The sequence below is a fragment of the Pelmatolapia mariae genome, linkage group LG13, assembly GCF_036321145.2.
Source record: "Pelmatolapia mariae isolate MD_Pm_ZW linkage group LG13, Pm_UMD_F_2, whole genome shotgun sequence".
Taxonomy (NCBI): domain Eukaryota; kingdom Metazoa; phylum Chordata; class Actinopteri; order Cichliformes; family Cichlidae; genus Pelmatolapia; species Pelmatolapia mariae.
The window spans coordinates 34,527,083-34,554,000 of record NC_086238.1 but is presented as its reverse complement, the minus strand read 5'-3'; the positions used below and the strand labels follow the sequence as shown (position 1 = coordinate 34,554,000).

At 41.7% G+C, this 26,918-nt stretch overlaps 1 protein-coding gene across 1 annotated transcript in view; it reads left to right on the top strand.

Annotated features, from left to right (window-relative positions):
* The window catches only part of LOC134639727 (heterogeneous nuclear ribonucleoprotein L-like), a 59,501-nt gene that overhangs the window by 16,040 nt on the left and 16,543 nt on the right, over window positions 1–26,918 (top strand). The window contains exons 2-7 of the mRNA XM_063491100.1: window positions 8,801–8,919; window positions 14,962–15,071; window positions 15,183–15,310; window positions 15,941–16,026; window positions 18,942–19,038; window positions 19,600–19,672. Coding sequence (XP_063347170.1) covers window positions 8,801–8,919; window positions 14,962–15,071; window positions 15,183–15,310; window positions 15,941–16,026; window positions 18,942–19,038; window positions 19,600–19,672 — 613 coding nt within the window. The remainder of the gene's footprint in view (window positions 1–8,800; window positions 8,920–14,961; window positions 15,072–15,182; window positions 15,311–15,940; window positions 16,027–18,941; window positions 19,039–19,599; window positions 19,673–26,918) is intronic.

The following is a 26,918-nucleotide window of genomic DNA, read 5'->3' as shown; positions in this document are numbered from 1 at the left end:
TGGAAATGGAGGTGAAGACGCTGAAGTGGATATTGGAAAAGTTGCTGAATTCACAAAAACTTTGCAGAATTGTAATTATTTAGCAGAAAAATTGACCGAGCAAAAGAGTCAGGTGAAAATAAGCTGTAGAAGCTGAAATCCTGTCAGCTTGAACTGTCTGCTGAAAACATGCTGCCATGGGCGAGATTCAAACCCGGCTGCTCCTCTCACTGAGCTAAAACATGGCTCACTCTGGTGAGCTAAACCAGCTATCACACTTGTAGTGTGGTCCCATTCATTTCAATGGGCCAAACAGTCCATAAAAAGCTAAATATTTCCAAAAGTATAAAAGTTATGAGCACAAAAAGATGTAGCTGGCATTACCGGAAAGAGCAGAGCAGTTTAAAATTTGAATGGTGAAAAACTAGAATAAGGCTGAAGAATAAAGTATAAAGAGAAACAGGGATGCAAAAGTGTGGATGCCTTACAGCATTCACACAATTGAGAACACATTACACAAAAACTTGCACATAAACATTTGGATATTTATTGGTTATTTATTACTCATTTTAGTGTGTGTGAGTGTGTCTTCGAGGGGCTGGAGCAGCTATGCAGCACATGGTGGACAAAGCCTGTAAGATGCAGTTACAGTGTTAGCCACAGCAATGGAGGTGGTTAACAAGTGGCTCAAAGTGTTGGTAAATGTTACACTATAGTGTCAAAGTATTCGCTGACCCATCCAAATCATTGAGTTGAGGCATTCCAGTCACTTCTATTTCCACAGGTGTACACTGTCAAGCACCTAGGCATGCAGACTGCTGCTGCAAAAATCTGCGAAGGAATGGGTGAGTCTCAGGAGCTCAGTGAAAACTGTTTAACGGTTCTAGTAGAGTCCAACAATGAAATTGTGTACTGAATTGCTAAGGCATTTAGGTGTTTAACTGGGGTTTTAGGATTATATTGTTTGTTTCTAATGTAAATTTGTTACCACACATAAATACGTTTCTAATAAAAGCAATGCTCATGTGGCTTAATTGCCTTCTGTGTTATATTGAAACACCTCTGCATGATATGAGCAAAGCATGCTTCATTAGCAGCAGGGTGTAAAGGGCTGCCTGTTTCCCAGTTAAACTAAATAATAGTATAAGTCTTATACGTAAATGCAGCAGCTCAGGTTCGACTGAGACATAAGGCCCTTTGCTGCATATCTTCCTCCAATTTCTCGCCCTACTCTTCTGTTAATCATCAATGCACTATCAAATAAAGGCGAATAGCCCCAAATAAAATAAAAAAAAAATATTGAATTACCAAGCAAAATCAGTTGGAGCAATAGGCAAAAAACACAAGGAGAAATTCAAACAAGAAAAGGAGATGAACATTAGGAATGGCCAGATAGCTTAGCTGCTAAGCACAAAAGCTGGCTGAATTAACAAGGGACCAGTCGTGCACAAAACTGGCATGAAACTGAATTAGAACTAACTAAAGTACATGTCATACTAGGAAAAGCATGATCCAAATCACCTGAACCCTGCCAGTGACTGGGGCTAAACTTGTTGGTACACTAAACATGGTGCCTGGTTTAAAAACACAAACGCAGTATTGTTAAATGTGCTGTTTATCTGATGAACTAAAACAGCATCATTGTTATAGATGTCATTTTGCTATTGTGTTGCTCACCTCAGCTTTAATTAAAGGGGGTGAACAAAAACATTGTCTTAATCATTGAACAATTATAGCGGTACATCTAAAGTTCCCAGAGTGCCTTTCAGTGGACAGTTCACTCAGAACCTGTGACACGGATGGCCGTGGGGTGGTGCTTGATTATTTCTTCATCAGCTAAGCTAATAAAAAGCTCTGGAGTTGATTTCAGATATGGCAGCTGAATCTGGAAGCTGTTGCTGTGAACCCACAGTGTGCAGTCAGAGATCGTAAAGCAAGTGAACCAGGCTGTCAAGTAAGTGAAGCAGTTTTATTGATCTTGTTTAATATTTTATTATAGTACACAGGGCATTTAACAGCAACATTATTGAGTATTCAGTTTGGACAGTACTTTTTATTTAACAGATCATAATCATAGCTCAGAACAGTTAGGTTTGAGTATAAGGAGACTGGATGGATAGCAGAGACTATATAAAGGTAGGTTACAACAGTAATTATCAAGAAAACCCACTGAAGGAAAATGTATGTGTGTGAATTATTAAGACTCCACGCAGTCACTAAAGCAATGAAGCATTTTGCATCTCAATAATAATCTGAACGTCTTTGTTAGAGTAGTTGGGAAATAAAACAAATATGGGAACATCAACCTTAAATGCTGTATGCTTTCTCCTACCAAGACGTGGGAGGATAACCTGCAAAGTTATTCTTAGTAGCATATTTAGCTTTGTTGCTACAAACAGGAGTTAGAGTTCATCCACAGGGTTAGAGACTCATTGGAGAGCAGCTGATTTACTTGGCAACTGGTACTGATTGGTGTTCGGCAAATAAAATCATTGCAGAGGAGAAACTTATAGTTATTTCATATTTTATTTAAACAAGCTGCAGGTGTGCATATAATCCTGTATCAAAGTACTTTACAGTTATGGATATTGCATAGTCCAGTTTAGAAATGATAATTCCGTGTTTTTCTTCATAAAAGCCTTAACAGTTCACATGCCTTGTAGTTAAAGACATAATAGCGTCATTGTTCAAATGCCTGAAAGAAAGAAGCCAGCAGCCTGGTCAACAGAAAGAAAATTTAGTCTCATGCCCTGTTTTTCCTCTCCAAACACTTAGATGAGCCATCTGCCTCTATAAATAGATTAAAAGGAATGTCAATGTGAATGAGAAGGACAGAAAGAGGAAGAACGGGGGATGGGTTGGATAGTAGAAAGATAATGATATAAATATAGCAGGGAGCACATTACAATTTACAAGAGAATGTCTGAGGAAATATACAAGATACAAAAAAGTTGAGAAAACTGAACATGTGACTAGAATTTCCCATCTCTCTCTCTGTCCTCTGGTTTTGACTTACCCCTAATTCAGCACTGACAGCAAAACCTTTCTTCCATGATTGGCTTAACCCAGTGCTGCTGCCCTTCACTGACCCGTGATTTCCTGGTTGACATCTTGTGCGTTCAAATCGAAACATTAAGATATTTCCGACTGTTTCAAACTTCCACTGATTAATTTTCGTACAGGCAGCACTGACTGGTTTTGCAAGTAGGTTCATCCATTATAAACTGACACACTGAAGCACCGGCTGTGTGCAAATATACAAACCTGTGAAAGTGCTTTGTGGAATCAGACACCTCTGACAGGTGAGACATTTAAGTTCGTTACATTTAGATTGTTTTCTCCTGCATTCCACACACTGACTGTGAAAATAAACCTTATGTATTCCAGGCTTTATACCATTGTTGAGTAATATTATTAGCTTCATCTTTGAACAGGCAGATTTTTTTCTCTAGTTGTTAGATCTGCAACGGAGCCTATCCTGATGAACCCTAACAGGTCTAACTTTTTCAGCAGACTGATTTATGCAACTTTGCTCAGAATCAGTTCCAGGCTAATCGACTCCATGTCAGACAAGTTGTAGGTAGGGGTGGCTGATATGGCCCAAAATTCATATCTTCATATTCTTTAGCTGGATGGCGATATACGATATATATCTCGATAATTTTTTTAAAGCCATAAAGTAAGAACAAAAAGAGAGTTCTTAGTCAAAGCTGTGTCCCAGATGTCATACAGGCACTTTTATTAACATACAACCCAGATGTACATGAAAAATTACTCAGAAATAAATTATCAGCATTTATTAAATAATAATGCTCCATAAATAAAATAAAACAATGTTGTTTTTGTGCATAACAAAGAGCTCACGATTGTGCAGTCAAAATGTAAACTAACAGACGCTGAGCATAATAACAAGCAGCTGCTCTGTTCCCAAGTTCTGCTGGGTGACTGACAGCCTGGAGTTTGAAGTCTGCTTCCTAACCGTGTCTCTTACAGGTGCCATTTGTGTTCCTCATACGCACACAATACAGTAATATTACGTTGAAGCACAGTACGTATCACTCCGCGAGGCTCCTGACTACGGCAGCCGTAATGCTCCAACAATCCATCAAGCGGTGCGGCCAAAGTCGTACTAAAACATTTTTTGACAGATTTCTGAGCGCCGTGTAGCACATAAAATCGGTTTGAGGTCAGTAAACACAACCAGAATTCAAACATGAGGCACACTGTCGATTTTTGAGAAAATGAAAGGATTTTAGTGTAAGCTTGTAGTCCGAAAAATACGGTATACGAGTTTTGTAAGGTGGTTTGTTTCAGGGCAGGAGGCTGGGAGACTTCGCAGTCTGGGATACAGCACGCAGTTTCACACACTCTTCATTTTGCACTTTATGGCGCTGTTGTAAATGGTGAAAATACTAGTAGTGCTCCAACCTTTAGTCGGGACGCTTTCCCGACATTCTCTACAGAATACATTATTTTGCTGCTCGCCTGACACTCCAAATAATATTAGTGCTGTCAGCGTTAATCTCGTTAAAATGACGTTAAAGTCATAACTGCATTAACGCGGCAAATCTCCGTTAACGAGTTACCACGGATCGAATGCAATTATGGCGTTAACATCTTTTTAACGAGATTAACGCTGACAGCACTAAAATAGTAATCTCCAAATGTTTTCTTTTTACCGACCAGCTCCTCTTTGATAGCTGCCGTGTCCGTCCTGTCGTTGCCTGCAGGTGAAGCGATGGGGGAGGGGGAGTTGTGTTCAGTGAAGGAGAGAGGCGAGGCAGAGTGACGCAGCGTAGAGACAAAAGTGGACGAAAGAGAGGCAAACTTGCGGCTCCACAAATATAATTATAACGTAACATAGACTATATCAATATAAATGATATTGTCACATCTCATATCTTGTATAAAAATATATCAATATATTTAAAAACTCGATATATTGCCCAGCTCTAGATGTAGGTGTGGCTGCATTTTGTTACAGCAAGGCAAAAAGTGAAGTGCAGACTTGGCAGAATGGTAGGCGTGTCTTTGTTAGAGTTTTGCTACAACTTTGCTCATGAACAGCTTTTTTTGTTAATTCCATATTTTCCTTTGTGCCTCTGAAAATAAGGGACTCCATATAAAAATGGCTGTAATTCATCATTTTGATACAATACCCTTTTGAAAAAACTTTAGTTTTTATTTTAGGTGTTTTATACACTTATATACACTACTGTGTAAAAGTCTTAGTTCTCATTTTTATGAATATTTTCCTTCCAAGGAGCCAGACTTTCTTGTCATTTTTAAACTGGTTGTGAGCAATACTTCGCTAGACTTTCTGTTCTTTTAAAGTTTGTCTCTGCAAATAACAGAGGGTCTAAGCAACATTGCCAATTGTGTTGATCCTTGTGAATGAACTTATGAATCATGGATTTTAAAGTTGTATCCAGCCAATCCACCAACCCGTCAGTCTGATGCTGGTGGACGCTGGTTTGAACAGATTTAATGCCAGTGGTTTGTACAGTCTTGTAGTGGTCGAGAGATGAACGATGTGCCCTGGTCAGTCAGTATCTCTGTCGGGATCCTGACTTGGGAGATTATCTGAAACCTGCACCACACTCTTTGCAGAAAAGGTGCACAGTGACACTGCTTAAAGATATCCACTAGAACTAATACAAAGCGATATTGCCGTGCACTTTGGGGAAATGGCACTATGAGGTCCATGCCAATGTGCTCAAAGGGATCTCCATTAACAGTAGTGGCCACAAAGTCTCTTTTGAAATGGCCTCAGGGCAGGATGTGCACCATTGACGCATGTCCTGCCAAATGCTTGTCCATTAAAATTAAGCCATTATTCGCTACAAAGTTTTATTATATGCCATATGCCCCTCCATGGGGTTGTATATATTGAGGCGCCTGGGAGGCATTGTCAGTGTCACTGGCTGAACTGGTCACGGGTCTGTCATCCCACCAGTGGGTTTACAGCAACACTGTAACACTAAGGACCTGACATGCAAACACCGTTTGCAGGGCTGGTGATTTTTATTTGCGGTGTTCTTTCTTTCTGGATTTCTTTCAGTCTCCAACCTTCTTTCATATCAAACATCCTTGAAAGAGTAGTTGTCAAAGAGCTAACAGATCATCTGCAGAGGAATGGCTTATTTGAAGAGTTTCAGTCAGGTTTCAGAGCTCATCACAGCACAGAAACAGCTTTAGTGAAGGTTACAAATGATCTTCTTATGGCCTCTGACAGTGGACTCATCTCCGTGCTTGTCCTGCTAGACCTCAGTGCAGCGTTCGATACTGTTGACCATAATATCCTATTAGAGCGATTAGAGCACGCTGTAGGTATTACAGGTACTGCACTGCAGTGGTTTGTATCATATCTATCTAATAGACTCCAATTTGTGCATGTAAATGGAGAGTCCTCTTCACACACTGAGGTTAATTATGGAGTTCCACAGGGTTCAGTGCTAGGACCAATTCTGTTTACATTATACATGCTTCCCTTACGCAGTATCATCAGAAGACATATCCGTGCATAACCAAGGTAATGCCATTGTGACAAAGTGGGTGAGAACACCACTTGTCTATATTCTTAGTTAACATTCTTGTTTTGATTTAACCATATTTCACATGTAATCTGCAATAGGCAAACATCTACTATCCCGGGTTTGTTTATGTTTTGCACTTTTACAGATTATATAATGTAACATCTTGGTTTACATCAATTGCTACAAGTTTGTTAAGTTAACATGTTCTTTATTTCAACTGTTAATTTGTATTGCTTAGAACTTACCTTACCTACCTGTCTTCTAGCAACAAAAGGAGGAAATGTAGTTTTACTTCCTGCTTTATAGCTTCTGGGTTCATCTGAGGTCACAGGAAGAGACCAAGTGCAGGAGTGGAAGAACGCTTGTAATTTAATAAAGTTGATTTTAGAGTGTTTATGGATAAATAGATTTATTGTTGTAGTATGTATTGATTACACCATAGAGTTTATGTTGCCAGTAAAGAGTAGTAGAGGTTTGAATATAATTATGTTCATCTTACCTACCTACTGAATGGAATAGTCCAGTGGAGAAATTGTTTGGTTAAGTGGACTATTTAAACAGAAGAACTCAGGTGTTTGAGAGGGAAAGGTTCAGGTCAGTGTAGCCGTGTGCAGTTTGACCTTAATTTCTGTTGATTTAAGTTCAGTTATGTTTATTTGAACTGAGTTAATTATAGAGTTGAGTTTCTTATTTGTTTCTTTGTAAATATTGTTTGGGTCACAAAATGGTGAATAAATCACTTGCTACACTGGACAGCATCAGTCTCCTGCACTTCTTTGACCGCTTAAGTCAAGTCCTACCACAGCCATCCAAAGTAAACATCTGGTTAGACACCATGCTCCCAAGGACATCATCTTCAGTTTGATCTGAATTAATCAGAATTAATAATGAACTAGTGAAGGTTACAAATGATCTTCTTATGGCCTCTGACAGTGGACTCATCTCTGTGTTTGTCCTGCTAGACCTCAGTGCAGCGTTCAATACTGTTGACCATAATATCCTATTAGAGCGATTAGAACATGCTGTAGGTATTACAGGTACTGCACTGGAGTAGTTTGAATCACATCTATCCGATAGACTCCTTTTTTCATGTAGAGTCACATATTGAGGTTAATTATGGAGTTCCACAGGGTTCTGTGCTAGGCCCAGTTTTGTTTACATTATACATGCTTTCTTTTGGCAGTGTCATTAGAAGGAATAGCATACATTTTCACTGCTATGCAGATGACACCCAGCTCTATCGGTCTATTATGCCAGATAACACATAGCAATTAGGAGGTATGTGTTACCTCCTAATTGAAGAAATGTATTAAAGACAAAGACCTGGATAACCTCTCATTTAGGCTTCTAAATTGAGATAGACCTCATAGTACTCTATCACCCAAGAGAACACTTCGCTCTCACACTGCAGGCTTACTTGTTGTTCCTAAGGTATTTAAAAGTAGAATGGGAGGCAGAGCCTTCAGATTTCAGACTCATCTTCTGTGGAACTACCTCCCAGTTTGGATTTGGGAAACAGGCACGTCTCTACTTTTAAGATTTCAAAGGCTTCAAACTTTCCTTTTTGCTAAAGCATATATTTAGGGCTGGATCAGGTGACCCTGAATCCTCTCTTAGTTATGCTGCACAGATGTAGGCTGCTGGGGGATTCCCATGATGCATTGAGTGTTTCTTCTTCAGTCACCTTTCTCACTCACTTTGTGTTAATATACTTTTTCTATGCAAATAAAATTGAATTTGAATTGAATTTGTTGTAGTTCATTATTCAATTTGGTAATAGGCCTGTATTGACTAAATGACGGACAAAATAATCAGCAACAAGACCAACAAATTTTACTTACTCATATCACTCTTCAGTCTTTTACTTCCAGAAAGGAAACACGTGAAATGTTCAACCTGGTCTCACAGCACTTTGTGAAATAGTTGTATTTAATCTTTATATTCGTGCCACTGAAAATGACATTTCATATGTGTTGATTCATGTCCATGTGCATAAACTTACATAATCACAGATTTCCACACATCATTTAAAAAAAAGATGTGTGGTTGTGTTAAATTTGGACATTAAAAACAGTTTGGTCAGGTTTAGGCACTAAATGCAGGATGTCTCTGTCCGATGATAAATTGTACATTTTTACACAACGTCTGCTGTATTTGAAGGTTCATCAGATACAGAATTTTTAATTGTGTTCCTCTAGATGGGCCATTCCCGAGGCAAGGCACTATATAAGAACCAGTCCATCTATCATTGAATAACTGTGGCTGACTGGCTGTGTGTGTTCCAGGATAATGGCGAGGACTCCCATCGTATCTCTCCCAGTCCCGTGGTGCACGTTCGGGGTCTGTGTGAGGCTGTGGTGGAGGCAGACCTGATAGATGCCCTGGAAAAGTTTGGACCCATATGGTGAGACAGCAACTAGTGTGTACACTATTCAAGTGTTTCTGCTTTGAAGATATCTGAAACTTGAAAGTATCCTTCAATGCATTTGATGATTGCAGGTATCAGTTATTTTAGTCATTGAGTATTCTGGGGATTTCTCCATTGATTAATCAGGTAATCAGATAAGAAAGACTTTTGCTTAATTAATGAGCAATAATAAATATTCAACAGAGAAAATCACAGGTGTTTCAAAAGGAACTGCTCATTGTTTCAATAATTTAACTGCATGCATTTGTCAAAAAACTACTACAGTATTTACATATCATATTAAAACTGCAATTTCTTTTTAAAGAAACCATTTTCTTAAATGCATAAATAAAGAAATGATCTCAAGTACAGTTATTCCAAATCAGGTATACATGCAAGCTACGCTAAGGCACAAAATAAAATTGCCTATACAGGTGTGTGTGTGTGTGTGTGTGTGTGTGTGTGTGTGTGTGTGTGTGTGTGTGTGCGCGTGTGTGCATCTGGGTGTTTAAGTGTGCAAGTGAATGAGAGAGGTTGTGTGTCTTTGTTTGCGTGCCTTTAAAAGACTATGTGGTGGCTGGATTGTATACAAGATTCATTGAAATAAATGCCAGTTTATTAACAATAAAAAAACAAAGATGTAACATTCACAGGCTTTGCCATGACACTTAAAATTAAGCTCAGGGGCATCCTGTTTCCACTGATCAACTGTCGGTTTATACACCTTGATGGGAGTCCATCTGTGGTAAATTTAGTTTACCAAATTTAGGCACACACCTGTCTTTAGTATCAGGTGTGTGATAGTGTATGTCAGAGCACAAACCAAGCCATGAAGTCCAAGGAACTGTCTGTAGATGTCCGAGACAAGACTGTATTGAGGCACAGATCTTGGGAAAGGTACAGAAAAATTTCTGCAGCATAGACAGTCTCAGTGAGGATAGTGGCATACAATATCTGTAAATGGAAGCAGACAGTCCTATCAGACTGTCATGAACTGAATCATGTAACATGTGTACTGAAGCCTGCAGAGTCTGAGATGTAGCTCTTGGGTTTTTGCAGTTTCTCTGAGAACTGCACAGTCTGACGTTGGGGTGAATTTGCAGATACATCTGGAAGACTGGAAAGACTGCCAGTTGTCTTGCATTTTTTCAGTTTGTGAACAATTTTTCTGATTGTTGAATGATGGACTTCATGCTGTTTGGAAATGGCCTTATAACCCTCCTCAAACAGCATCACTTACTTCTTTTAGATCATTGATGATATCTAAGGAATCATGGCAGCAATTCTGGCCTTTGTTCTTTTTGAGTATCATGCTAAAACGTTCTCATAACTATGTCTGGGCTGTTTCTGTGAATATTCTTTCCAGAATCCCAGAAATTTGATTCTGGATGTTGTCTGTGAAGGGGTGCCAAGGTAACGCGGTCCAGAGAAGGCATTTGGTTAAGATTTTGGGTGCCAAGTACAATAACGTCCATGTTATCTGGATTTAAAAGCAGGAAATTCGAGGTCAACCATGTCTTTATGACCATTCTACAGTTTAACCGATAGATGTGTATTATCTAGCCTAATGGATAGATAAAGCTAAGTATCATCTTAATACTAGTAAAGATATATGCTATGCCTTCTAATGATACTGTTGTGGGGAAACTTGAAGCTTACAGAATAGAATAGAATAGAATAGAATAGAATAGCCTTTATTGTCATTGTACAGGGTACAACGAAATTGGAGTGCCACTCCCTTGGTGCAAAATACAATAATAAATATAAATGTAAAATATAAAAGGTACAATAAAACAATCGTAAGTACTCAAACAACAGTAAGTATGATATATACAGGATAGCAGCAACAGTAAGTATGATATATACAGGATAGCAGCATTAATATAATGACAGTATGAACAGCAGCATAATATTGTGACAGTGACAGTATGGTATAGCTAAGCAGGTTCAATTGTTTTTGTGCTTATTTACTACGGTGATAGCTCTGGGAAAGAAGCTATCCCTGAATCTGTTTGTCCTGGTTTTATGTGACCTGTACCGTCGGCCTGACGGTAATAGTTCAAACAGTTGATTGCTGGGGTGAGAATGGTCCTTGATGATATTGCCAGCTCTGCTGAGGTATCGAGAGTTTGCAATTACCTCCAGGCTGGGCAGAGAGCAGCCAGTGATCTTCTGGGCTGTGTTGATGACCCTCTGCAGTGCTTTCCTGTCTGCAACTGAGCACCCTGCATACCATGTTGTTATACCATACGTTAGGATGCTCTCTATGGTGGCTCTGTAGAATGTCACCAGCAGCCTCTCCTCCAGGTTGTTCCTCCTGAACACTCTCAGAAAGTGGAGACGCTGCTGGGCCTTTTTTACCACCGCCGTGGTATTTGCAGTCCAGGAGAGATCATCAGAGATCTGCACGCCCAGAAACCTCATGGAGTGTACCCTCTCCACACAGTTCCCGTGAATGTAAAGTGGGGCCGGGTCTGCTCTGCCCTTCCTGAAGTCCAAGATAAGTTCTTTAGTTTTCGTGGTGTTCAGTTGGAGGTTATTAACTGAACACCACTCAGTCAGTATGTTGACCTCCTCTCTGTAGTCCGACTCATCCCCCCTTGAAATGAGTCCAGCCACTGTGGTGTCATCTGCGAACTTTATGATGGTGTTTGAGAGATGGGTAAGGGAGCAGTCGGATGTTTAGAGCGTAAACAGGAGGGGACTCAGAACACATCCTTGTGGAGACCCGGTGCTGAGTGTGATGGTGCTGGACAGGTGGGGGCCGAGTCTGACAGACTGTGGTCTATTTGTCAGGAAGTCCTTGATCCAGAGGCAGATGGGGGTGGAGAGTCCCAGGTGAGACAGTTTCTGGACCAGGATCTCTGGGATGATATGATTAAATGCTGAGCTGAAGTCCAGGAAGAGCATTCTCACATAGCTTCCTCTGTGCTCCAGGTGACTCAGCGCAGTGTGGAGCGCTATGGTGATAGCGTCCTCGGTGGATCGATTTGTCCTGTAGGCAAATTGGTGGGGGTCCAGAGTGGAAGGCAGACCTGCCCTGATGTGCTGACAGACCAGTCTCTCAAAGCACTTCATCACTACAGGCGTAAGTGCAACAGGCCTGTAGTCATTTGGGCTGACCACAGCTGTCTTCTTGGCGATGGGGATGATGGTGGAGGTTTTGAGGCAGGGCGGGACAGTGTTTAATGACAAGGAAAGGTTGAAGATTTTAGTGAAGACTCCAGTTCGTCAGCACATGCTCTGAGAACCTTTCCATGTATTCCATCAGGACCTGCCGCCTTCCTGGGATTCACTGACCTTAGAACACACCTCACTTGATGCTCCCTAAGTGTTAGTGTGCCGGTGCTGGGGGCGGGTGGAAGTGGTGTGACAGCTGAGGGCCTGGTCGTCTCAAAGCGGGCGAAGAAACGATTTAGATCCTCAGCCAGCGAGGCATCAATCCTAGATGTCGCCTGGTTATTGCTTCTGTAGTTGGTAATGTGATTGATCCCCTGCCACATTTTTCTGGGGTCGTTGTCAGCAAAGTGATCTTCAATCCTCCTCCTATAGGCAGCCTTAGCTTTCCTGATGCCTCTACTCAGGTCTGCCCTGGCCGCCCTATACGCAGCCCTGTCCCCTGACTTGAAGGCAGTGTTGCGGCTTTTTAGGAGGGACTGCACTTCGCTATTCATCCAGGGTTTTTGATTTGGAAACACCCTGACCCTTTTGTTGACGGTGACATTATCAACACAGTTCCTGATGTACGAGAGTACAGTGTCCGTGTACTCCTGGAGGTTGTGGCTGGAGAATAAATCCCATACAGTAGTTGAGAAGCAGTCCTGCAGTTGAGAGAGGGCTCCTTCAGGCCAGGTTTTTATTGTCTTTGTCTGGGGCTTTGTTTTTCTCAGCAGGGGGGTGTAGGTGGGGGTGAGGGACATGCAGAGGTGGTCAGATCCAGCCAGGTGGGGGAGGGGTGTCGCTCTGAAAGCATGCCTGATGTTTGAGTAGACATGGTCTAAATTGTGTTCACCTCTCGTAGCAAAGTCCAGAAGAACATTTAGGAAGCACAGTCTTTAGGCACGCTTTGTTAAAGTCGCTGGCGACAATAAAAACCCCATCGGGTGGGCAAGCTGTTGTTTGTTTATGGTGTTGAGCAAGAGGCTGAGAGCCGTGCCAACGTTAGCATCCGGCGGTATATAAACAGCTATCACAATAACTACTGTAAACTCCCTCGGGATGTAAAAAGGTCTGCACGAGACTGCCAGAACCTCCAAATCAGGAGAACAGTGTGTGTGAATGATCCTGCTGTTACAACACCACTCGTTATGCACGTAAACACATAGCCCCCCTCCTCTGCTTTTACCTGAGTTGCTGTTTCTGTCGTGCCGGTGTAGCGTGCGGCCTGCTAACTCGACTGCAGCGTCGGGAATCAGCGGGTGAAGCCACGACTCCGTAATAAGAATAATGCTGCAGTTACGTGCAAAGCTCGTGGTGGCTATCTGTAGCTCCAATTCGTCTAATTTGTGGGTGATGGATCTGGCGTTCGACAGGAAAAGGCTCGGAAGTGCTGGCCGGTGTGGTTGTTTGCGTAGCCTAGCATCTGAGCCCGACCGGCATCCCCTCTTCTGCTTTCTCTCCCTCCGTCGCCTTCTACGCTTGCTGGGCGGGCAGACCATCCACGGTGACCCTGGCGGTCTCGCTATCTCCTCCAGGATGTTGTGTGTTCGCTGATAGTCGCCAGAAACAGACAAACTATATTTGAAACCCAGGTCAATTAGGTTCTGGCGACTGTAAGAGATGGCGGCGTTGCAAACATTCAAAAATATACACAGTAAAAGTAAAAACGAGCACCAAACTGGAGAGCTAAGAGCCGCTGCACCCGTGCGCGCCGCCATCTTGAAGGAAAAAAAAAAAAAACAGTGTCTTGATGCATGCTTAGTCATCCAGGTAAATAAATCTCAAAAGGTTGATTCTGTTCATCTGGACGTAGAGTTTTCAGTGGGAGAAACATTTTGTCACTCATCCAAGTGACTTCTTCAGGCTCAGCTGACTGCAGGTTTCCCCAACCTTTGCTAAACCAGACAAAGTGACAAAATGTTCCTGAGAAAATTTTGTCACTGCTCAGTGACAAAAATACTTATGAGCCCCTAAAAGGGGACCTAGGAAGTGGTTACAGGAAGAGGGTGTCTGAAGCAGTTAGAACAAGACAAGGCTATTGACTGGACCTCATACAACAGGCTGTACCCAGGGGAAGCTACACCAAGTCTGTATGGTTTACCGAAGATACATAAACAGGGTGCACCTTTAAGACCGATTGTCTGCATGATCAACTTGGTCACCTATAACATCTTTAAGTTTCTGGCTTTGATCTTCATTTCATCTCTGTGGCTTTTAAACCCCAAAACACGCTGCGCCAAAACTGGTCCACCCCAAGGATCGGGTCCCCCGACACAAACAGAGTAACATAGTGTACGCTGTTAAGTGCAGGAGGATTGCCAGGATTTATACATCGGGGAAACCAAACAACCTCTGGTGAAGTGGATGACACAACACAGAAGAGCTACCTCATCAGGCCAGGACTCTGCAGTCTATTTACACCTACAGGCCAGTGGACACTCTTTCAATGATGAGGATGTACACATCCTGGACAGGGAGGAACGCTGGTTTGAGCGCGGAGTCAAGGAGGCCATTTACATGAAAAGGGAAAGACCATCTCTGAATCGAGGAGGGGGCCTAAGGGTACATCTGTCACCATCTTACAATGCTGTGATTGCAGCCATTCCCCAACTCTCTGTGAATGGGACTCATGGACATTGATCAATGTTTATTGATGAATGGTCATGACAATGTGCATATTAAATGTCAAGGAACTGACCTCCCAGCCCATTGTTCATTCAGTGGGCTGGTTTCAGTCACTGTACAAATGTACTGTTTATAAGATTAGAAACCTGCAGTCAGCTGACAGAGTGACCCATCAAATGAACTTGTATAAAGGGGAGACAGTTTTCAGCAGTTCATGTCCATGTCTCATCCAGGTGTTTGTGCGTATGTTTTCAGTTATGTGATGATGATGCCATTCAAGCGTCAGGCCTTGGTGGAATTCTCTGCAGTGGAGAGTGCAGACCGCTGTGTGTCCTGTGGAGCCAAGGAGCCAGTATACATCGCAGGTTTTTGCTTCTATTCCTTTTTACTGTGATAAATTATTTATGAAATTGATTGGTAACATATACTCAAATGTAGCATACTGTTTGTGTTTATATTTTTCATTTTTTCATCAGGTCAACAAGCATACTTTAATTATTCCACATCCAAAAGAATCACCAGGCCTACAAATGCTGACAACCCCAACAGTGGGAACAAAGTCCTCCTGCTGTCCATACAGAACCCACTCTACCCTATAACAACGGTAAACACTCATACAGATCCAGAGGGACATCTGAGCTCTCTCTTTTGTTAAGTGTACCTTCTTCTTCGAACAATAACTCATAGTCTTTATGATATGCTGATGGATGTGGTTTATACCTTGCGTGTTTTTTAGGCTTCATGTCTCTTAATAATTTAGAACTCATAATTAAGTCGTACCGTTTGTCTTCTTTAAATGGAGGGGCAATCCGAACAGAACTTTGCACAAACATCAGTTCTTTTTATTTTTGTATTCATCATCCCCTGCAAGTGTGGTGTTACGATCTCCATTTGCATATATTTTTTAAATTTATGTTCAGCATATGTTGCCTGTACCTAACTTAACCGTCACCAAAATTTTCCACCAGAATGTGTTTGTGTAATTCCTGCTACATCGGGTGTCTCAGTTATATTTGTCATGATTGCCATCGTGAATTGGCTATAAAGAAATATATACGTAAAAGTGAATGGAGTTAAAAATACAAAAACAAAACCATTACTGCTCCAGTCTTAACCTTCATACATGAAGGTCTCACCATTAGAAACTCATAGATTAACCCTAATGCTGCATTTTGTCTTTTTGTGTGTGTGTGTGTGTGTGTGTGTGTGTGTGTGTGTGTCCAAATTGACGCAGGATGTTCTGTACACTGTATGTAACCCCATTGGCAGTGTGCTAAGGATAGTCATCTTTAAACGAAATGGAATCCAAGCCATGGTGGAGTATCCTTACTGAATGGGTGAATTTGTGTGTTACTCTTATTACTGTTTCTGGGTCACAAAACAAACTTTTAAGATATTTTCAGAATGTAGCTGTGTAAACTTCAAATATCTGCTCGGTTTATCAAGACATCACATATTTGCAAAAGTGCTCCGACGTTTTCGGAGACGTCTGTTACCCACCAGCTCGATAGCTGACCAGGGGTTCAAGCCTCACTAGAGCCGACGGGAACAGCGGACTCACAGCACATCGTTTTCAAAACCCCTGCGGTCTTTAACTGCTCAGGTTAAACATGATATATAATTTAAAAATGTTATTGTTTGGGTTTTTCAGTGTTTTATTTGTTCCTGAGTAAATCGGTTTGGCTGAGATTAAAGTTCTAGTTTTCACATAGCTGAATAAACGTCAAACAGAAAACTGATTAAACAGAAGTGTGAGATGCTCGAGAATTTACTCCAGTGTCCTGTTATATTTTAGACAGCAAGGAGCAGACGGCTGAGTTTATTAAACTCCACCGAGACAGCGGTGACGCAGATCTGAAGGCTAGACCGTCCAATTTCACAGCCGCTCACTTCCGGCCTGCCCGACCTTCGGAGGACCAGGCCCACGTAGACCGCGAAGGCCGTGTCCTCAGGAGGATGCAGCCTATGAATTTGGACACGGCAATGTTTTTCGTGAAAGCCCTAAGATCCCGCCCAAATTCACATTTAGTGTTTAAACTATAAAAATAGGCATTTATAGGCATTTCTGACCACATCCAAAATCTGCAGTTTTTCACAATTTGTGGGTCCTCTTTGAACATAACTCTCGTGGATTTCAAGGGTTGACTGTATCCTTGACACTCATCCATAGAGATATGTTTTCATGCATTATTTGACATGAATCATTTAGTGCATTTCTTCCATCATCCATCCATCCTTTCTTTTCCACTTTTCCTTATCAGGGTCGGTGGGGGGGCTGGAGCCTATCCCAGCTACCACAGGGCGAGAGGCAGGGTACACCTGCACAGGTCGCCAGTCTGATGCAGGGCTGCATTTTTTCTTATTATTCATAATCCTCATGCTTAAGGATCCTAAAACAGAGAGTTTTGGGAACACTGCTGAGGTGGTTTATGTTTAACAGCTGTGGGAGTGCGTGTCAGCCTGCAGTGGTAGAAGTCAAGACTCTTAGAAACAACACAGAAACCCATGTTCATATTCTGTTGGTCACTAAATGTAAATTGGATTGTGGGTGGGTTTGTCCAAGTACTAACCAGCCCCAACCCTGCTTAGCTTCCCAGATCAGACGAGAGCGGGCATGCCTTAAGTATACCACCCCGGATAGGTTTTAGCTTGGATAGGCTGGACTGGACCAGTAATCTGGCATACTGGACATTTGACCAGTGGGGTGACACACTTTTGGTCAGATGTGTAAATTGAAGGGATGGTGCACACCGGCCCTACACGCTACAGCAGCCCATTCTTTCATTTCCATTGCTGACACTGTGTTTCCTACTCAAATCTCTTAACAGTACCGTGCCCTCTCCTACCTTTGCTGTGCACTCACACAACTTGTCAAAGGAGTTTGCAAAGAAAAGCGTCTGGACTTCTTTAAGTTGCTTGAAGACGTTTCACCTCTCATCCGAGAAGCTTCTTCAGTTCTAAGGTCAAATGGTCGAGAGTCCCAGATTTAAACCCAGTGGGAGTGTCCCCCCAAAGAGGGACAAAGGACCCCCTGGTGATCCTCTAATCACATGATCCAAGGTGTGAAAGTGGGTGTGGGACCTAATCAGCCAGGGTTTCGGGTGAGCTCATTGTGAAACCTGGCCCCACCTTGTCGTGTGAATTCCTGAGGTCAGATGGCCCAGAATGTGAGTGGGCATTAAGGCGTCTGGGGAGGGAACTCAGAACTGGATTATAGATGGCAGACAGTTGGTGTCGTAAACCACCGCCTCTGTTCAAAGATGGTCGCTCACAGTGGACATAGATGGCCTCTTTCACTCCTCTTTCAAACCATCTGTCCTCTCTGTCCAAAATGTGAACATTGGCATCCTCGAAAGAGTGACCTTTGACCTTTAGATGCAGATGGACTGCTGAGTCTTGTCCTGTGGAGGTGGCTCTTCTATGTTGTGCCATGCGCTTGTGAAGTGGCTGTTTGGTCTCTCCAATGTAGAGGTCTGGGCATTCCTCGCTGCACTGTACAGCATACACCACGTTGTTCAGTTTGTGTTTAGGAGTTTTGTCTTTCGGGTGAACCAGTTTCTGTCTGAGTGTGCTGCTGGGTCTGAAGTACACTGGGATGTCGTGCTTGGAGAAAACTCTCCTGAGTTTCTCTGATACACCGGCTACATAGGGGATGACAACGTTGTTGTTGTTGCGTCAGACGCAACAACAACAACAACGTTGGTAAAAGCTTGAAGACGCTTTTACCAACGTCTTCAAGCAACTTAAAGAAGTCCAGACGCTTTTCTTTGCAAACTCCTTTGACTACGATGACCTGGATGACTGAGAACCTTCACAGAAACTCACACAACTTGTAGAACAGAGTATATTTTGAAAAAGGTGGAGCTGAAAAGCCAGAAAAAGAGAAAGAAACAACAAATAAATGCAGCAAAATGTGTCTAATTAACCGGCAGGTTAGCTGTCTGGTCTGCTGCTGCTGCTGCATCGTCAACAGTCAAACCAGCAACTAGTAACAAGCCCTCACAGTCACAAAAGGCTGCTGTTGCTAGCACCAGCCATGGAGAAGTGCAGGATGAACCACAGTCCCAACAAGAGTGAGGAAGATACAGAGGAAGGAATAATGTATGTATTTTTACCCATGCTTCTATGTGGTTTCATTGCGATTATTGAATGTAGCTATGGATAAGTATCTGTAAATGTATGTAATTTATATATCTCTGTGTTTGAACGTCCTCTCCTTAACCAAGCTTCTCCAGATTTGAGTCAGTTCAGTGTGCTCAGAAGGCGAAAGCAGCTCTGAATGGAGCTGACATCTATGCAGGTTGCTGTACACTAAAGATTGAATATGCAAGGGTAAGAGAAACATCAGCAGCATCAGCATCCAAAGAGTGTTTTTGTGCTATGTAGACAGCACTGATTTACCCTGACTGCAAGGTTTCCTGCGGCAAACGATACTCAGAATGTGTTAAATCTACTTTCTTGGAACAGGGTCCAGTAAAAATAGTCATTGCTGAGACTAGATCTACCAACCTGAGTTAGTTTTATATAACAAATAAATCAAGTGTACTGAACCTGTTTGGATCCTCAGTATGACCAGTAACAGATCCTTACTCGTAGGATGAATACCCACACCAGAACTAAATCTCGAATGTTACTCTTAAATTTTGCACATTTAAAAATACATTTTAGAATTTAAATGAATAAATTAAATTAGTTAATTTCTTTTTTGTGCACTTTATGCTTTGTGTCATGAAATGACTGTACAGGTATACAAATATGTGACAAACTCATAAACTGTTGATGCACTGCAGTGTTTGGAGTTTTCTTCAGTGACTTCTCTGAGACTCTCCTTGGTATCACAGATCCATCCAGCTAGATCCTGAATCTTTTTTTTTTCATCTCTCTTTTCAACAGCCAACACGTCTGAATGTTATTAAGAATGACAACGAGAGCTGGGACTACACAAAACCATACCTGGTCAGACGAGGTAGGTCAAAGTCTCACTTTAACTTCAGTCGTACAGTCAGACTCAGACAGGTTGACTGTTTGAGGTACTCCTGTCTTTTTGCAATACTTTAGATGCTGTAATGTTGAAGGTAGGACTGTTTTCAGCATGAATTCTCTGTGGGGACATATTCACCTTCACTACAGCTCTTTTAGGAAACCTTTTAGTGATTTGTGAATCCGTGGCCAAATCTTCAGTTGTTATTTGCCCATTTCTGACTGTGGATTCAGTGCAGTCCTGAAAAATTGTCCCGGAACATAGTTCTCCATCACACCGAGACTCCTACGCCTCCTGCCTCTACATCTCCAATCAAAACACTCTCATATCAGCCAATTACCGACCTCTGACAATCTTGCACCTCTGCCTACTGTGGGGAAAGAGAGAGAGACACATTGAGGGACAGTGAGAGAGCAGAGAACGTCAGGCTGGCCATGCACAGCAACTTTCTTCCATCTACACCTTTGCAACCCAGCAAAGAGAGAAAGAGAGGGAGAAAAAGAGATGGATCTCACTCCTGCTGACCACCATGCAGCTGCTGCTTCAACATGCCCAGGAGCCACCTTCCCTGCCACTCGCTGCAGGATAGCACTGCCTTCTTTCCACCTATTTTACCCTGTGTTCTTAATCTCCTTTTTTGTCTGCAGAAGTAGTCTCACATAGCCTGACATCTGGTCCGCACAACGTCTTTTGTTCTCCAGAGCCTCGACATATTAGATTTTACTTTCAGTGTTGCTTTTTTATAGCAATCTTGCATGTTATTTACCAAACATCGACATAACAAGTGAAATCAAATCAAATCTGATGAAAACACCTTATTGGGTAATAAGTTGAGTCTCTGGCTATGTGATTCTACATTATGAATATCAAAACTCTGCTCTCTGTTACTTTATTTTGTCTGAATTGGAGCTGTCACAATATCAGATTTTTAATGACACCTTACTGCAAAAATGGTATCCAAAAACGATAAACTAAGAACTATCTTTAAAATGTTGCTTATAATTAAGATAGAACACTAAATTGAGGATTTCATTGGCTGTTACAGGTCTGAAAAACAGAGAGAAGCAGATACAGTAGCTATTCAGATGACAGCTAAATATTCTGGTAGATAGGCATGTAAATAAATAAAGACAGTGGTGCTGTGAGTAGGTGTGTCAGCTTCCTTCACATGTGTATCTGGGTTCAAGTGTCTAAATTTGCCATTTAGTTAAAAAAGCAGTGTTGGTGTTATTGCAGATCCTCAAATATGAAACGTTAAATAGCAAATCTCAAACTACAGACTAAAAGACTCTAAATCAGTATTAATGTGAACAGCAAGTTATGTAACTTGAGAACTACCAAAGGATTTAGGTTAGCTAGCATGAACATGCTCTTACCAAAGAAAGCCTCTAGTGTGTCTGAGAAAGAGTTAACTGCTGACTGCCAAGCCTTTTAATTCTTGGTGGAAAGAATCAAACAGGTGAAAAAGTGCTGACTCACCATGAATCACACGGCCTGGTTCTGCTATCAGCCAACCAGCAAAGGTACACAAATCTGCAAACTCTAAGAAATACTAACTGTGAAAGCCAGTATATTGTGACAGCCTTAATCAGGAGCTCTACATTTAGCCATCGAAATTCCCTTGATTTGTATATTTTGATAGAAAGATTAATTACTATGTATCAGTGACTTGTTTAAAGCCAAAAGTTGTTACGTTGTATTACTGCATGAGTGTGTTGTCTGATCGCAGTCCTGTGTGGTCCATAGCTACATTACAGTGGCTTGCAAAAGTATTCGGCCCCCTTGAACTTTTCCACATTTTGTCACATTACAGCCACAAACATGAATCAATTTTATTGGAATTCCACGTGAAAGACCAATACAAAGTGGTGTACACGAGAGAAGTGGAACGAAAATCATACATGATTCCAAACATTTTTTACAAATAAATAACTGAAAAGTGGGGTGTGCGTAATTATTCAGCCCCCTTTGGTCTGAGTGCAGTCAGTTGCTCATAGACATTGCCTGATGAGTGCTAATGACTAAATAGAGTGCACCTGTGTGTAATCTAATGTCAGTACAAATACAGCTGCTCTGTGACGGCCTCAGAGGTTGTCTAAGAGAATATTGGGAGCAACAACACCATAAAGTCCAAAGACACATCAGACAGGTCAGGGATAAAGTTATTGAGAAATTTAAAGCAGGCTTAGGCTACAAAAAGATTTCCCAAGCCTTGAACATCCCACGGAGCACTGTTCAAGCGATCATTCAGAAATGGAAGGAGTATGGCACAACTGTAAACCTACCAAGACAAGGCCGTCCACCTAAACTCACAGGCCGAACAAGGAGAGCGCTGATCAGAAATGCAGCCAAGAGGCCCATGGTGACTCTGGACGAGCTGCAGAGATCTACAGCTCAGGTGGGGGAATCTGTCCATAGGACAACTATTAGTCGTGCACTGCACAAAGTTGGCCTTTATGGAGGAGTGGCAAGAAGAAAGCCATTGTTAACAGAAAACCATAAGAAGTCCCGTTTGCAGTTTGCCACAAGCCATGTGGGGGACACAGCAAACATGTGGAAGAAGGTGCTCTGGTCAGATGAGACCAAAATGGAACTTTGTGGCCAAAATGCAAAACACTATGTGTGGCGGAAAACTAACACTGCACATCACTCTGAACACACCATCCCCACTGTCAAATATGGTGGTGGCAGCATCATGCTCTGGGGGTGCTTCTCTTCAGCAGGGACAGGGAAGCTAGACAGAGTTGATGGGAAGATGGATGGAGCCAAATACAGGGCAATCTTGGAAGAAAACCTCTTGGAGTCTGCAAAAGACTTGAGACTGGGGCGGAGGTTCACCTTCCAGCAGGACAACGACCCTAAACATAAAGCCACAATGCAATGGTTTAAAACAAAACATATCCATGTGTTAGAATGGCCCAGTCAAAGTCCAGATCTAAAATCAATCGAGAATCTGTGGCAAGATCTGAAAACTGCTGTTCACAAACGCTGTCCATCTAATCTGACTGAGCTGGAGCTGTTTTGCAAAGAAGAATGGGCAAGGATTTCAGTCTCTAGATGTGCAAAGCTGGTAGAGACATACCCTAAAAGACTGGCAGCTGTAATTGCAGCAAAAGATGGTTCTACAAAGTATTGACTCAGGGGGCTGAATAATTACGCACACCCCACTTTTCAGTTATTTATTTGTAAAAAATATTTGGAATCATGTATGATTTTCGTTCCACTTCTCACGTGTACACCACTTTGTATTGGCCTTTCACGTGGAATTCCAATAAAATTGATTCATGTTTGTGGCTGTAATGTGACAAAATGTAGAAAAGTTCAAGGGGGCTGAATACTTTTGCAAGCCACTGTATCTGAAACTGTGTGATGAGACTGATGTTGGAGTCAGTTCATCCTGAATTCACTCAATTCAAAAAAATTGTTGTTTTTTTTTTTTCAGACAGCACTGATTAAAAAATTGCCCGACATCTGAAAGCGGTAAGCTCACAGCCCCTGGCTTTGGTCTATGGCAACATGTAATTAACAGCTACTGCCCAGAGTATCAGACTCACCGTGAAATGTTCTTTTGATATCCGCAGAGCATTATTTATTATTTGTTACAGTCCCGGTGAGACTCTGACCTTCCCCGAAGTGCCATTAATGACCATTAAATATTTTAGTTTTGGCTGCCTAATATAACCTTAAACAGCCTTGTTTTAAAATGATTCATTAAACGATTGTTTTTGTGATGAACTGGTCCCAACTCTGTTTAGTTGAAATAGTCACTAAATACATTTTTATCTGCTGTGTTATATGATTTCATGGGGGTGCACTGCATTGACACAGACTGGGGCAAGGCACCAGTGAGCACTTGGGCTGGGGTGTGTTGGGGTCTCTGGTGGAGTATGAAAATGTATTTATTTATTTATTTACCCCATTAGCTTCCACAATAGTGGTTGCTAGTATCTTTACTGCTCAGTTTTAGTTTGCTTTATATTCCCTCCGTACTAGCTGCTCTTTTCTTGTGCTGCTTTAATCATTTCCACCATCCAGCCACTACATGAATGAATTTGTGTTCCTTTGTTAGAAGTTATATATTTGGAGATAAAGTATCTGAATTTCAGGAGTGGGACCACGCCTCCAAACACGCTCCTTCTGGTTCTCATCTATATATGTTCCCCCAGTTCTACAAGCTGTTCGTTCTCGTTTACATGCCCCTCCCTCCCCTTTTCAATTCTTTAACTTCTTAACTTCTATTTAGTACATGATGAGCCGCCAGTCTCCTCTGAGGCCTTCCCCAAACCACAGCTCAATTCATGGCCAAGCCATTCACCATTATCTACTAAAACGCTGTCAAACCTCAAATGAGGACGTGGGCCCAGCTAGTGAACTGTATTTTTATATATACACTTATGTACGTGTGTGTGTATGTGTATTTATATATATATATTATCTCATATTTTAATGCGTATATAATTTATTTATTTTGAGGGAAAAGGGAGACTGTATTTAAACATGACTGCTACAGTAAACCATCACTGGGGAGACTGCTTTGGACCTTCTGTAAATGAGGCACTTTGGGGAAGATTCACATAAATATGAAGTATTATCTTGGCATGAAATACATTTTTAGATGATCAAACAAATCATGTTTTAAAATGTTTTATGTCTTATTTTTATCTTTATAACCTTACAGCTTTTACCAGAATGTCCAGCCCTGGGCCCAAACCTAGTTTTGTTTTTATCACAGATTATCTGGCTGTAATATATTGTGTCAGCTAAAACAGGTTAGAATACTAGCCCAAAATACCGATGCAGTTCTGCACATTACTGGCAGCAGCCAGGTGGTGTGAACGGCCTCTAAAACTGGGTAAAGCCACAGAGCCGTTTGGGTCCCACCCACACCGCAGAAGAAGACCAGTCACGCTATCACAGTGACTGTGCACCTCTTTGTTAGTTACTTGTGCTAGTGAAAAAATGCAACAGTGTTTCAAGCTGCAGTGTTCTGAGGCGCACCTCCAGCACATTAAGGAACCCAGAATATCAGTTGTCTGAAACTCTGTTCAAGTAAAAGATCCCCTGTTTGGTTCGAGAAGGAGAGGTTATGTCAGGAAGAGCACCCACTGAAAACTCTGCCAAATCAAACATGCAAAGTTGCCCTCTGTGGCATTCTCTTGTGATAAGGGAGCAGCTGGAAGTAGCACAGAGTTCTTTTTCCCTGCACTGCTGATAAAATAAACCTGCTCATCAGCCACAGGTTTTGTTGCTTTTGACTTAAATTACAGAGCCGTTCATAGATATAGTTAAACTACCCCGTCACCAAACAAGGTTGCCCTGGCTGCATAGGGGGAAGTGGTTGATGTTGTGAAAGGGTACCTTACCAGAGGAGAGCATATAGCTATGGGCTCATAGACTGACCTACACATTACTTGTACCTTTTACTTTAGTAGCTGCGTTTAGCATTAGGTCATTAACCTTATGGAAATGGAAGTGGACTGGTACTTATATGATACTTTTCTACTTTAAATTCAATTCAATTTCTTTATTGTCCCACAAGGGAAAATTAGTTTAGCAGCAGGATAAAAAAATAAACAGAACAATAATATAAAATAATAATGACAATAATAGTGAGACAAAATGATCATCACTTTAGACAGCAAGTCACGTTTAACCATACATTCATACAGTGCTTTATTCTATGAGCTCTATCTACCTTTCATCCACAGACAGCTGAGTGCATCTTTGAACTCAACGTCATTCGTCTCTGACTTTCTCTGCTTCTCTGTGCCAATGTGCATTCACATCAACCTGCCCCAACCAACCTGACCCTGTCATACTCTGCTGCTTTCACTCCTCCATGTTTTGCACGTTCATCATTTTGTTCCTGCAGAGTTTTTGGGTGAATAGAAATGTCAATCCCCAACGTGTTCCTGTGAAATAACGCTTCTGTGGGTTGGGGGTTGATAGCTGTTGGAATACATACTTGCCAAAGGTATTCTACTGTATCAATAGTATGTCCGTTGTCCCACCTGAGAAGATGGGGTGCTAGAGCTGCTCTATGCTTATACAAGCAGTGCCACTGCCCTGCACTGGAAGGTCTGACCATAGTGTAGTCCTCTCATTAAACAACAACCTGTAGCAACCACAGTTGTTGCAAAGGTAGACAAATGAGGCTATGGACACTTTGCATGTTTGATTTGTGTCTACAAACTGCAGTGCACTTAATGAACCACACACCTAAGCTTAATGACTGTTGACCACTTGTCCTCACATCCTGTGTAATTAATGTGCTGGAGAGACCATTCTTGGCTCACCTGGGATCACAGGTGAAATTGTCTCTTGATGTTCTTCATTTTGTATTCAGACCAAATCTGGGAGTGCATGATACAATTATTAACAGCTTCACTCCCATGTAGATGGTATCTGATGCATGTTGAGAATCCCCTTCTCCAGTTTCTGAAGTCCATTCATCCAATAACTGCTGCTACTATTAATCGATCATAAAGAGGACATGATGTTAGATGTTGATTCGCTTTTGTGAGATCACATGATTGTAAAAATATACTGTCCATGAAAGAAATTGGATCATAGCACAGTGATTAGCATCCAGTGGATCCTCTATCTTGGGAGGAGGTGCAACTCTGTTGGAGAGCTGCATCAGGAAAAGCATCCAGTGGAAAAATCAGTGTCAAATCAAAATGTGGATCCCTCTGCTGTGAAGAAGGGAACAACAAAAGCAGCTTTACTCTCTATAAAAATGTCAGTATCATATATTTTTGTTGTAAGTCGCTAGCAGCACTTTAAAAAACTTCTTAATTCTGTATTTAGACTTCAACAAAATTCAATCACAGACAGAAATTTGGGTGACTCTTATGTTACGTATGTGTGATTTTCATATAATGTAAGCTGAACATTTAACAAACGCAAACAGAGAACAAAACATCAGCAGGTGTAGGTGTGACGATGTGCGTTTAAGGTTTTGTTCTAATTGGCCCCCTGGTTAAGGAGGAGGAGGGTACAGACAGATATTTAAACATACATAAGCTGCAATCAATACAGTCAGATGTTTGACTGGTTTGTTTTGGCTTGTCAACTACAGATCCTCTCACAACATCTTTGCCTGTTGTCAGACAATCCAAAATCATGCAATCAGTGTCACCCTCGGCAAAGATGCACACTGAGCTTATCATTATCATCATAGCAGATACTTTAATACACAAGCAGGCTCAGAGTGCAAAACAAAATGATC